General features: G+C 40.6%; 1 protein-coding gene and 1 long non-coding RNA gene across 3 annotated transcripts in view; one reads left to right on the top strand and one right to left on the bottom strand.

The window, feature by feature from the left end:
• Nucleotides 1-14,128, top strand: part of gpr68 (G protein-coupled receptor 68) — a 30,066-nt gene that overhangs the window by 5,832 nt on the left and 10,106 nt on the right. Inside the window, exons 1-3 of one of the 2 annotated variants that reach the window (XM_028566183.1) lie at nt 5,501-5,683; nt 10,826-11,137; nt 13,697-13,846. In XM_028566183.1, the coding sequence (XP_028421984.1) occupies nt 11,039-11,137; nt 13,697-13,846 (249 nt within the window). In that variant the 5' untranslated portion in view covers nt 5,501-5,683; nt 10,826-11,038. Of the gene's footprint in view, nt 1-5,500; nt 5,684-10,825; nt 11,138-13,696; nt 13,847-14,128 lie in introns of those variants that run through there. The other variant, XM_028566182.1, reaches the window with a different exon arrangement.
• Nucleotides 5,899-8,862, bottom strand: LOC114546977 (uncharacterized). Its single transcript, XR_003691101.1, has 2 exons — nt 6,158-8,862; nt 5,899-6,065 (listed from the first exon to the last, which is right to left on the bottom strand). It is a non-coding gene; the product is annotated as an uncharacterized LOC114546977 (long non-coding RNA).

Raw genomic sequence — 14,128 nt, 5'->3', positions numbered from 1 at the left:
GAATACTAAGGCATGTGTACACCTTATCACATTTACTGCTGCTTTTCACAGTCTAGACATAATCATTTTATGAAATATTAAAGTATAAAGGTTTTTAGTCACGTACTGTAATGTGGAGATACTGGGAAGCAAATGTAGCATATAAATAATGTATTTAGTTTTCTACTGTCTAAAACTGACACATTATAAAGCCTACGGCTAGGCATATTGCATTGCCTTATTGCTGTGATAGTTTATTACCTAGAGCAAGGCTTGATTACCAAGCAGGCAGCTGCTGTGGCGTTCCAGACCCTCAGAGCCCACAACGTTCACATATTTTCTGTAGTCATTTGAATAATAGTATTTTTTCCCCCACTATATAGCATTTTCTTTTTTTAAAGGTTATTTTCTGGGGTTTTTGGCCTTTATAGGATAGCGGAGGAGCTACCCAGGGTTCCCCAATACTAGATATAGTTACAGGTCAACACACAGAAGTGTAAAGGAAAGTAGACAGAGACGCAGCTTCAATTTCAATTGTACAAAAGTTTTGTTTAAAAAAAGTAAATATAGATATGCTGAAATGTAGATACACACTTAAAATAAAAAATACTGGAATAAAAAACTCCAAAGCAGAAAGTCAGATTCAGAATAGTAACAATATTATATACCCAGAATGCAATGCTGGTTCTGGGCACGATGACTACAATGAAACACAACTACACACACAACTACAAAAAAGGATGTCAATAAATAAACACACACACACACACACGCACACACACACACGCACGCACCATCACTGCAAACAAGCAGTGTTGTGTTATGCAATACTTATCTGCATGCAAGTGCACAGCAAACCAAATAACCAGCACCCCCAACAGTATAGCCTGGATCGACTCTAAATAAGGGAGCACAGAGACAGCATTAGCACCCTAAGGATCAACACAGAGGAGCAGGAGGTTTGTATCACAAGGTACAAACAGAATGGATAATGCTGCACTATAAATGGAATATTTGCTATAAACCAATACAAAAAACAGACTATAAACTATAAGCAAAAGTAGTAGTAGTAATAACAAGGAAAACAAAGGAAAACACTATAGGCAAGACAGTAGCAAACAATCGTAAAAAAAAAAAAAAAATGAAGGAAAGTATTTTAAATACCAGATTGCCTTAAAGGAATACGCCACCATTTGTTGAAATAGGGCTTATCACGATCTACCCTGGCTGTAGATAGGTGGGCCAACACATTTTTTGTCTCAGTGCAAGTAATCACTTTGTTTTTTTGCCTTTTGTTGGCTCACTTTTACTCACAACATGCTAACCGGCAACTTAGGATTTCATTCACTACGCTAAGCTAACTAGCGGAGGCACTGCCCGTGTTGCACCGGACTAGGGCTGGGCAATATGGAGAAAATCAGATATCACGATATTCTTGACCAAATACCTCGATGTCGATATTGCGACGATATTCTAGGGTTGAAAATTGGTGCTCTAACAAAATATCTTCACACTTAGATTTTACATAAATAATCATGAGTAATGTGAACATAATATCTAAGTGGGGAAAAGGCAAATAATAGAAGAGCTAAAACAGTCTGGTAAGTTCAGAAGAGTACATCACTTTACTGTAATGCAGCCTTTAAAACCAGGAAAAGACACCACTTATGTCATATCACGTTATTACGATATCCAAAATCTAAGACGATATCTAGTCTCATATCACGATATCGATATAATATCGATATATTGCCCAGCCCTACACCAGACTAAAACAATGCATGCACAAAAAATGCTTTGCCCGCCTATCTACAGGTAGGGGAGACCGTGATAAGCTCCATTTCAACAAACGGTGGCGTATCCCTTTAATATAATATTATTTCACCCTACCTCTATGGTCACACCTGCCCAAATATGCCGCCTCTCTGGATACCTGTATCACAAGGAAACTGGTCATGTTTAATAAAGGATACAGGAAATGTGTGGGCATTAAAATAACGAAATAGTGCCTACCTCTACAGTTGGAATCTACCCCGTCACCTGCAGTTACCTCCTTAAGTCGATAAAAACCTTTGTCGATGTCATCAATTCTTTTCACTTTTTTTTCTGTTGTGTTTCATTGATGTAGTTAGCTAACTATTTTGGAAGATGATGTCACTATTCCAATCCAGTCTGCAACTCTCTGATTGGTTGATTGTTTTTCCAAAAATCAGAAATAGCCAGAGCTTTTTGAATTGCTGAACAAAATTAGATAATGGCAGGTGATTCAGAGGTCTGGACCCAGGCTAGGTGGGGGGGGTGTCAGTATAGGACCCATAGCTAAGTTTTGCCCCTCACCCCCAAAGTGGGTTAATCCCTTCCTAGCCTCAAGTATAACATTGTTTGTATACATTTAATCCCTCATTGTGCATACAACTAAAGCTTTTTAGTGTGTTTGATACATCTTTTTTGTGATCCTCCACCAAATAGGGTGGAATTCAGCACCAAAAATCACCATCATCTAGTTTTGATGCTGAATTTCACACTAGTGTTATGTCATAGTAGCTTGTGTCACAAAATCTGCTCTTTTCAAATGCCACAAACAACAAACTCTGACTTTGTCCTTGTCTCAAAGAGGCCAACTGGGTAATTCAGAGTGATGGGTTCACCAGCCTCAGAGCCTCAGGTCGTCCTGAGCACTGCTGAGTGAACACATTTATCAAACAGCGGAGTGAAGGATGTGTTTGGAGCTTTGGATGAAAACACAACATGCATCAAATCATATTTCATGTCACATCTGAGGTCTCAGTGTGCCACAGTATCAAGAGAAACACAATTTCAGTTGATTTACCTTTACAGTACGTCGTGAGAAAGAAGATTACTTTTCATGACGTGAATTGATTGGAGGACAATGTGATTCAGATCTGATAGTAAGGAGCTGTCAGCCGTCTGACGCTGACATGGCTTGACAGGATGTTCATTTTAGATTCCGATCAGATTGTTTTGGGGAAAGTTGGACATATTTTATTTTATTTTTTTTTATTAACCTTTATTTTACCAGGAAATAATCCCATTGAGATTCAGAATCTCTTTTTCAAGGGAGTCTTGGCCAAGACAGCAGTAGAATAGTTCCATATTAAAATATACAGTGAAAAACATACAACATAAAAGAGAAAAAGTTTTAACATAAAACATTTTTAAAATTTAACATAATTTCAACATAATGACCAGCAGCGCTCAGTAACAGCACATGTGCTTTTAGTACTCAAATAGTCCTTTATCCTAATTTTAAACTGTGTCATTGTTGGCAGGAAGTCTAATTTAAGATGATTCTGCAATTTATACCAGGATGAGGGTGCAAAAACAAAGACAGTTCGCGTTCGGGGAATGTCATACATGATTTGCCCAAATGATCGAAGATTACATTTCCTGGTGGTGACTTTAGGAGTCAGGAGAGTACACAATTAAGGAGGCAGTTTAAAAAGAAAAATATACCAATGCTCCAACCTGGGATTGTGCAAGGAAGGCACGAAAACTAGAATTAGTTACAAATCTTAGTGCTGCATGATACACTGAGTCCTGCATTTTCAGAGAAGATTGATTTGCATGCATGTATAGAATATCATAGCACTGACAGAAATGTTGCCCCTGAATTGAACATGTTTCTTAATTGATTTGACTAGAGCTGCCTAGATGAATCGATGAATCAATTACTTGTCAACTATTTTGATTATCGACTAATCCGTTTGACTCATTTTTTTATGAAAAAAGTTGAAAATTCTCTGATTCCAGCTTCTTCAATGTAAATATGTTTTAGTGTCTTCACTTCTCTATGACAGTAAATTCAATATCTGTGAGTTGTGGACAAAATGAGACATTTAAGGACGTCATCGCGGGCTTTGAAAAACATATTTTGTTTTTCATTTTTTACCATTTTCTGACATTTTATAGACTAAATAACTAACCAATTAATCGAGAAAATAATCTACAGATTAATCAACAATGAAAATAATCGTTGGTTGCAGCCCTAGATGTGACACAGGTTTGATGAACAGTATAGCGAGATGCTTTCTGTGTGTATAGACGATGAATCACATCTGCATTTTTGCCTTTATGACGTAGGAGATAGACAGGAAACAGGGGGAGAGAGCAAGGTAGATGACCTAGATCACTAAGCCACAGGGTTTCTTCTTACTTCTTTTATTTTAAAGGCCAAACTTTTTTCAGCTGAGAGAGCCCCGAGATGCAGCTTAAAGCTCTGGAAAACGTTCAGTAAATGGACATTGCTTATTTAAGGTCAATGATAATAATAATAATAATAACTTGGACTTATATAGCGCCTTTCACTAGTAGGACTTAGTGAAAAGAAATGTTTTAAGGTGCGTTTTGAACATGGGCAGGTATGGGGCAGAGCTGACATGGAGTGGTAGACTGTTCCAGAGTGTGGAAGCATTGGAAGAGAAAGCCCTGTCCCCAAAAGTCTGCAAACTAGTGCGGAGGGTGTCCAGTAGGTCCTTGTCAGAGGACCACAGGGAACGTGACTGAGTGTAGGGGTGGAGGAAATCTATGACGTGTGTGGTGAGAGTCCATGAAGAGATTTGTAGGTGAGCAGGAGGATCTTGTAGGTGGCAACCAGTGGAGCTGTTGGAGGATGGGAGCGATATGCTGCCAGGGCTTTGGGTGGGTTACAACCCTGGCAGCAGAGTTCTGGACATACTGGACTCTGCTAAGGGCCTTGGTGGGCAGTCCAGACAGGACACCATTGCAGTAGCCCAGACGGGAGGTGATGAAGGCATGGATGTGTGTCTCAGTTACTGAACGTGTGAGTGAAGGCCGGAGTCGTGAGGTGTTTCTCAGGTGGTAGAATCTTCATGTTGTTGACGTGGGATCGGAAGGAGAGAGTGGAGTCCAGGATGAACCTCCAAGCTCAAATTGACTTGACTTTTCTAAACCAATAACGACCAATGACTACTACTTTGGCCATCATGTGTGTGACAATGACTGTCACAGGCTAAAATATATCACAGCAACTTTTTTTGCCAGCATTTACAGACTGTTGTGGTGTTTTAAGCTACCGTTACTGGGTGATTAGGTTTGCATGAAGGAATTACTGTCAGTCTCACTTGAACATGGTGGTTTGAGTTAACAGAAGATAGTTAACAACACCCTAACCCTTTTGTGCAGTGACAAGTTGTTGGTTTCTGTATTTCCTACCCGAGTGTGATGTTAATCAAAGCGCCTCATTACAGAAACTTCCCATGTTTAAAATCTATAACCTAGGGATTTCCCAAGTTTGGAACCGTAAGTTAGGATGGCATAGACCAGTGGTTCTCAAACTTTTGCAGCTAAGTGGGTTGTGATAGTAGTTGGTGATGAAGGTAATTCCAGTGATGCGTGGGTTAGAGGAATGGCTGTGGTAACAGCATATTCCCTGTAGCCGTGCCTGATTTACAACCTTCTGCTGTTGCCACGGTTACCGCTGCCAGGGTAACCGATCACAGAGCAGCAGTGGCATTCCTGCTGCCCTGGGGAAATGAGTTAAGGCATTGATCACACTGTAATTTGTACATTTATTGATCCTGGTGTCTGGGGGATTGATTACGTTTAAAGTTATCAAAGTGACTAGTTTAGTTTAGTTAAGTTTCTCCACCTGAGTCTCCATCTGAGTTTGTCAGCTGTGTGTCTGCTCGGTAGCTTTTAAGGAAACCCATTGACAGAAAAAAAGGTAACATTCTGATGTTCGTCATTTCTTAAATCACCTGATTTAGGAATGAAGAAAATGCATTTTAGTCATTGTTTACATTATGAAGCCGGAGAAAAAGTGTAAAATGATATAGGCCTACAATGTTTAAGATGTGCTCTGGGTGAGGACTGAAGTTTTATAAGTTTGAAGCTAATGGTTTAAGGTTAGGCTGAAATTGTTAGGCTGGGCTGTCTGGATTCAAGCACAGACACGAAAAGGTTGAGGTTTATTGAACACAAAAAATGAGTAATGCAGGTGCTGGATATCCCCTGGGGCTGAGAGCGGGCAGACAGGTGAGAAACAGGTTTGAGAGAAGAACAAGGCTCAGACAGGCAGACTGGGCTTCCAGGGCTGTAGTGGGAATCTGGACACAAAAACACAAAACAAGGCTTGCAACAGGTATACAAAAGAAAAGCAGTCTTTGAAAACATTGAGGTTGGCCGTAGCGAGTGTTACCACTTAGGTGAACGGACGATCTGGCAGAGACTGGTTGGAAGGCTGGGGTTTTAAAACAGGAGAGGTGATTGCTGGATGTGAATCAGGTGAACAGGAAGCCACAGGTGTCTCGACGAGGAGGGAGAGAGCCAGGAGCGCCACACCCACTCAGCACATGACAGACAAAAAACAAGGGAGAGGGGAGAGGGAAAACAGACAGCACCATGACAGAAATATGGGTTAGATTTGAGGACTGGATCGGAAAAGTTAGTAAAAAGTTATACACCCCTTCACTAGCAGTTACCAAACACCAATCAGTCACCCTGATCATCAGTTCAGGTGATCAGTCTCAGCTGTTGTACATTTCTACAAAACACCGGGGCAGTTATTGTTTGTATTTTTCCCAGGGTACCACAGAAACAGAAAAACAGTTCAGGGATCTCCAGGACCCATTAAACCCTTGATATAATGGCATTTTGATGCGATAACACGATAAAGTTGTTTTCAATTTTACCTTTGAAAATCTATTTGCAGAAGAATAACCCGCCCACTCTTGTACACACGCACACGCACACGCACGCACACGCACACACACACACACACACACACACACACACACACACACACACAGTTTAACCTCTTCTAAATATTCCAAATAAACTCATGTGATTGAATTGCTTTATTAAATCCAGATCTCACAGCTGTACAGTGAGCAGAGTCTCTGCTGGGAGTCAGAACAAAAGGCCATTAACCCTTCAGACCACTTGAAGAATGAATTTGAACAGTAGAAATGGTGTCTCACTGTAGATATTAATGAGCAATGCTACAGTTATTATTATGAATCCCATTTATAACATACTGACTGAGGTTTCTGCTGAAGCATCAACAGTATCTGTCTGTTATTACCTATTTAATTACAGTATACTTAGTGTGTCATTACAGTGGAAGGACTCTGGAGTCACTGATTCCTCGGAGGTAGAACACCCAGATTCATACTTTAAATCAAGCTTGTTTTGTTAGGTCTGCTTGCACAACTGATGTCTGGGTCAGCTAACATAAAGGTTAATGTCTTCGGCATACAATATATTTTGCCTTATGTGTTCTGTAGATTCTGCCGTGTTCAAGTCATATTGGAGTTACTATGTCACCCGTTTCTGACTTCTAAATAGCATTGGCGTCAACATCCAAGGCATAATTATGACGGGAAAACTCCAATAAATCCAACTTGGCACTTCCCACTTATGGAAGTTTATGCTTTATGCCTTTTCTGTTGCTAAATGCCAATTTATACTTCTGCGATAAATCGACGGCGTGGGTACGTACGTAAAGATACGGACCCTCGCCGTAACCTGATGTGCACCTCTCAAAAAATTTAACTACACGTTGAGACGAAGCAGATCGCAAAAACAACCATGATTGGTCCGCTCGGCCGCGGCTTTGTAGCGTTGCATTTCCCCCAACTCATTTCCTGGTTCTCCTTCTCCATAAACAACATGAAATCAAGGAGAGGGTTAACTTTTCCTGCTACAGATTTCCCACCTTTGTCAAAAAAGCACAGGGGAGACACTTTGTTTCTCCATCTATGCCTATAGAGTCTGTAATCGCGCCGAAGTAAATAACCGTCACTCTCTCACTTGCTCTACACACACACTCCCAATGCACACAACACATGCCGGCCCTGCAATTCTTAGTAGTCCACTCACGTAGGCTACGGCGAAAGCTCTGCGTGGAACCTCCGCAGAAGCATAAATCCCTTTAGGCTGCTGCCCCTGCTGTGTGTGCCTCCACTGTAGACTTATTATCATTTGACAGTGTAACATCAATCTACAGGACGGACACTACAGTGTTCACATTAGCAACAGTTCCTGGACTAAAGGGAGTTCATCTCCACAATCACATCTATAAGACTCAACATATCTTTATCTACAAAAGTGGAAATTTCACATACAGTATTACTGTACATGAATACTTCTGATTTATTCCATAACACTAGCCACCTGGCTGAATAAGGGTTAAAAGCATGGTTTAGCTTGACACTTCAGGAATGCACAGTGTGTCCAGCTGTGCCTTAATCTGTCTGTGGTTTATTTAGGAAGACCAGAGAGAGTCGTACAGAAGGACAGAGTGAATGAGAGAAAGAGAGATGATGCTTGTGGTTTAAGTGTGTTGTGTGAAAGTAGCTCTTAATGGTTTCATAGTGTGTTATTATGGAGCCATTTTCAAAATGCTGGGATGGCAAAGCAAAGAAGTATAGTGGAGGTTATAGCCAGAGGAAGCTTTACTGTCCATTGACTCTGTTACACTGGAGTTCACAGAATACTGAATGTAGATGCTATTCATACATCCAACTCAATTTGACTGACAGTGGAACGCAAAACAACTGCAACTAAAAGTTGGGCGGCCTCTAGCTCACCCATTAAGAGCGTTCACCCCATGTTGAGTCCTGCAGCGGCGCAGGGTTCAGATCCGACTTGCTGTCCTCCCCCATCTCTCTCCCCCTTTCATATCTATCCACTTTAAAATAAAGGGAAAAGCCCCCAAAATAATCTTAAAAAAACCCAGTGCATAGCCTGGTGTAAGACTTGATTGTGCTGGCGTTTAGGCCTGTCACGATAACAAATTTTGCTGGACGATAAATTGTCCCAGAATTTATTGCAATAAACGATAATATTGTCGTTCTGAGACAATTTTCATCTAATAATGGCATAATAATGCAGGTACACCTTTTCAAAGATCAATAAACTTTTATTTCTACAAAATATTTAACACTGGAACTGGAAGACATTTTAAATATCCAAAATAAATGAACAAAACAACCAAAAACAATAAATAAAATGGACTCTCAGTCTCTGTTAACAAAGAAATGCACTGAAATAAAAACCAAACACAATCAAAAACAATAAATAAAATGGAAATTTTTCCAGCCGCGATAATTTCCATTTAAAAATTATCAAGCTCATTTTTATTTATCATGCGATTAATTGATTTAATGCATATTGCGACAGGCCTACTGGTGTTGATATTTAAAGTGACTGTGAACACTCTAAAATAATGAACACATGCTTGTACACATTTATGCGTGTAGACTCGTGTGTCAAAAAATGGTGCAGCCAAAAAGGTATTTCTACATTGTATCATAATTATCAAAGTCAACAACAGTAGGGAAAAATGAGCAAATTGAAAAATGTAAATGGAAGCTTGCAAAAAAGTGATTTTTGATACGTAAAAATTCTGGAGCAGAAGAGCAGGCATACAACATGTGGTTGTAATCCAAGCTGCAGTTAGACAGCGGCGTTCAGATTAATGCTCGTACTTAATTCTGCCTGAGGAAGTTGTTTGCTGCACCACTAACTCTGCTGTTCAGAGGAGAGAAATGCCAGTCGTAATGCAAGACAGATTCAGATTTAGTTCAACCTTGGTTATTGTATTGTAGTAATACTGGTCAATACTATGGTTGTAGGCAAACCACCCTACATCCAGTTTTGCACTAACCTGGACTCCTGATTTGATGTTAAAAAACAGCAAAACAAATCGGGCCAAGGGGGTCGTGATTCCTACCCCCCCCACACTTCCGGCGCACTTGTTTTGAGCACACCCATCTTTGAACTTGGCCTTTACTTTGACTTGACACACACACACACACACACACACACACACACACACACACACACACACACACCTACGTAAACCTTTGCTGGTATATTATTGTAGAAATGCGGGGCCTCACATCATCAGCTCATTATTCATCCTTCTCTCTCCTTAGCCAACAGTTTATTATGTTGTTAAGGAGAAGCTGTTGAGGGCCACTTCTTGTAAAGTGGTCTGGCAGCATGTACGAGTAAATTCTGAGCTTGTCTCCCCTTTCTGCCAGCCACGCTAATAAAACTACTTTCATGTTGACACGAGCAGTGGGTTCAAATTTGTCACTGGGAGGACCAGCCATTTGTTTTATCATAAGGCTTTTTATAGGAGTTTCCCTTTGTTCTCAATAAGGATGAATTGTTTCATAATGAGATCTTTTAAAGCCAATGCCATTTCACATTGTATCTCTAATTAATGACTATTGAAATAATAATATGGTCTGAACAACATTTAGAAAAAAAAAAAGAGGATGTCCTCTGTGATGAAAAAATACTTGACACGACAGGATGCAGTCGTGGTTAACACAGGAAGCCGGTCTGTTTCTTCACTACGATTCTATCTGTCTCAACCACACAGAGAACAGTTTAGATGAATTTGAGCTAAGTGAATATGTTAACATGCAGTGCCTAGCGTGTGGTATCGATTACGAGCAACGCGTAAAGAGAAAAGACAAACGGAACGGCGCGAAACAAACCAGAGGATTAAAGTAATTAAAGTAAATAATAAACCAAACACGTGGCTAGTGGAAAATCTGATTGGCTGGTAACTTAAAAATCTGTGTTGGCTGGTGATTAAAAAAGTAAACTTAAAGCCCTGGTTACATGCTTTTCTTTTGAATGAGAATCCAAAAGACGTTTGGTGATTCCTTGACTCTTCCTCTAGCGCCACCATGAGGTCGGTTTAAATATGTCAACAACTATTGATTTGATTGTCATGAAATTGGGAACACATGAATTTTGTCCTCAAGATTTATTGTAATAACTTTTGTAAACCCCCTTCTTTTTATCTAGCGGCTCTAATAAAGATATATTCTTCTGTGTTCCTCAGTGGCCAAATAAAACCGGACTGCCCAATCCGAGAAGACAAATACTCACCCAGATGAGACGAGTTTGGGACATCGCTGAGTGCTCCAACCAACATGGAGATTTGTGTGTGTGTGTTGTTACGTTATAGTAACATGTATGAGTGAAAATGTCTTAGAACATTCATGTGAGCGTGTGCATGTGAAAGGTGAAGTAGTGTGAGTGCGAGCGGGGTCTGATGGCGTTCACCATGTCTGACGAGGACGAGACTAACTGCACCATCAGCCATGAAATCCACCAGTACCTCTTCTCCTCGGTGTATATACTCGTACTAGTGGTAAGTGTGTGTACGGCGGGGCTATTCAATTTCAACTTCAGTTGCTTTTTTCAGTCAGATTTCAAGCCACGAAATGTAGACGGGCCAGTAATTTTCAGCAGTTACAAATATGCGGAATAAGAACCTAATTTTAAAAAACACAATAAAAAAAGCAATAATTCTACTCTAGGCTATTTCTAAGACATATAATGGATTTCTAAGACATATAATGGATGGGCAGACACAGACAGGAGGTGGAGGTGGAGGCACAGATCTCCCTGGCCAGCTTGCAACCTGTAGTGATATTTTGTTATATTTGTATTTACTTATATTTTTTCTCCGCTTAAAGGTGCACTATGAGTTCCTGCATGACGTCACTTCTGTTGTAAATTACAAACAAAACAGAGCAAGCTCGCCCCTCCCCCCATGTTTCCGTAACTGTCATGACTAACTGACTAACTGTCACTAACCCCCACCTTCTCCCCCAACCATCTTGTCGGTGATTGGCTGGAGAGGTTTGTTGTATTTTGGTGCACAGCCTGTGCCCCTAGTGTTTGTTTGACGTTTACGACCCCTGTGTTGTCTCCCGAGACCGGGCTTTTTCACAGTGTGTTCAGGGGGCAGGCAGCTAGCGGATCAAGGAGAGATGCCTACCATTTGAGACAAAAATGAAATTGCGCTGAAACAGGAACTCATAGTGCACCTTTAAAGCAACACCAAAGCACTTTTCCTCTTCGGTCCCCCTACAGGTTGGAAGCAGAATTGTCTATTACAGTTTCTTATTTCTCATTCGAACTACAGATCCGCAACCCAATCTGGCAAACGATTTTGGAAACATTATTTTAAGGTACAAAATAACCTTTGGTGTTGCTTTAACTGGCAGTGAAGTAACGTCTGACTTTAAACCCAAACCATGATCTTTTTCTAAAGTAAACCAAGTAGTTATGGTGCACAAACATAACCAAACTGCAAAAAGACGTGTTTTAAATTGTGACCTTTACGTTCAAAACTGCAACCGTCGTTCTCTGGTTTAGATACAGTGGCCCTCATTTATCAACCTAACGTAGAAACCAGCGCAGATATGAGCGCAGAAATCATCTTACGACAGGCTTCACGTGGGATTCATGAAAAGTTCGTATCACACCAATCCGAGCGTAAGAATGGTCGTACATTGATAAATGCGGCGGCTGGAAACGATCGTCATTTAAATATCACGCCCCAATATATTCTGGGTTTTTAAGCCTCGCCCCTACAATTTACGACATGGCGAGACGTAATCTGGCTGAGAAGCGGCACTTTTCAGAGGTGGAGATTGAAACCCTGATATCTCCGGTTCATTTGCACTAACGTGTGTACTATTTGGCAGCCTGAAAACTGGTATTAAAGGCTGTAGAAAGAATGCGGGATGAAAAGAGATCACTGATGCGGTCAACAGTGTTGCCGTAGTAAATCGGACTCCAGCTGAAGTTTAGTCTATTTAATTTATACTTTAATATTATATTTTACTCGTGTTCGTCGGAACGAGGCAACAGCTGAGGGAGAGCGCGTGTCCTCCGGCCCCCCCCCGTGCTGGACCCTGTCTCCTGACAGCACAGGGGCTGGAAAAACAAGCCAAAATAACTTGGTCAATGGCAGAAATAAATCATTCACTTGAAAGAGAAACAAAAACCTGAAGAATAAATAAAAATGTTGTGCATTGTCATGTTTCCTGTATTGAATATCATTGCCAAACATAACACTATAGGCTACCTTTTAAAAGTGAGGAATAATATCCTGTCTCCTTCGTATAGCCCTCAGTTGGTGGCTGTTCTGGACACTGCTCTCTGGGCATCGGGTCATCTGGCTCCATCGCTACATTTATGGCACCGTGTTTTCCTGTGTGATGTTGTGCAGAACCCCACAGGCTAAAACAATGTAGCAGACCGGCACATAGAGGTCTTCTAAAAGAACCAGATCGGCCATTGCTGATAAGTGATCAACTGATGACTTCTCCTTCTCCTGTTAAACTGATTAGATGCTGCACCGCAAGTCCACACTGACTCGAAAACTTGCGTACACGAGTTCAGACCAGACGTGAGATTTGATCGCAGCCTACGCTCATGTCCAAATTGATAAATGCCGAGCTTTGCGTAGGAATCGGCGTACGCCCGTCGTACGCCTGTTTTAGGTCGTACGCACGTTTCATAAATGAGGGACAGTATGAGGTCGTATTACACCTGCCGCTAGGGGCGCGGGTTTATGAAATGTTCCTGTGCGTTGTATTAGAGGGTAGAGAGTAGTCTCGCTTTCCAAGACCTTCCTCCACAGCAGGGGGTAAGGAACAAGCGACCCAAATCGTCGTATGGTCTAAAAATCAATGCATCAGTTTTTTATGTTATCCAGCAGCTGGTTACATATTCAAATTATTTATATTAATATCAGTGTTTTTGTGATTATCATTAGGGGATATCTGTGGACTAACAAATATACAATTGAATATTGAAACAGAAAGGAAGTGTTCTGAACAGGATTTAGTAATCAATGAAGAGGGGGCATTGTGGGAATCTAAATATTCCCAATAAATGATCTTCTTGATTCTAGGTCGGCATTCCCTCCAACCTGTACTCTTTGTACCACGCTGCTCTGCAACTGAAGCAGAAGAATGAGCTGGGAGTTTATTTAATTAACCTTACTGTGTCGGATCTGTTATACCTGGCATCATTACCCCTGTGGCTACAGTACTTCTTTCAGGTAGCGTAAAACCACTCATTTATTTTGTCAAAACAATCAAAAAATGTGAGAAGTTATTGCATTTTACACAAAATGTAATACGTTATGTGCTTTTTTACATTACATCATAGCCAGGTTATTACATTACTGTATGTACACTTATTATGTTTCTTCAAGCAGCCATTGTATGTGACTCCTAAGCCTAATGCATATCTGGTAATGTCATTTGGTAAATTTGGGATTTATTTTCACTAAAAATGTGCTGTCAGTCTGATTATACCTTTCATTTTGATTTATTCATGT

The sequence above is a fragment of the Perca flavescens genome, chromosome 20 (genome assembly GCF_004354835.1).
Source record: "Perca flavescens isolate YP-PL-M2 chromosome 20, PFLA_1.0, whole genome shotgun sequence".
Taxonomy (NCBI): domain Eukaryota; kingdom Metazoa; phylum Chordata; class Actinopteri; order Perciformes; family Percidae; genus Perca; species Perca flavescens.
The sequence above is the reverse complement of the archived record's forward strand: the minus strand, read 5'-3'. Positions and strand labels throughout refer to the sequence as shown.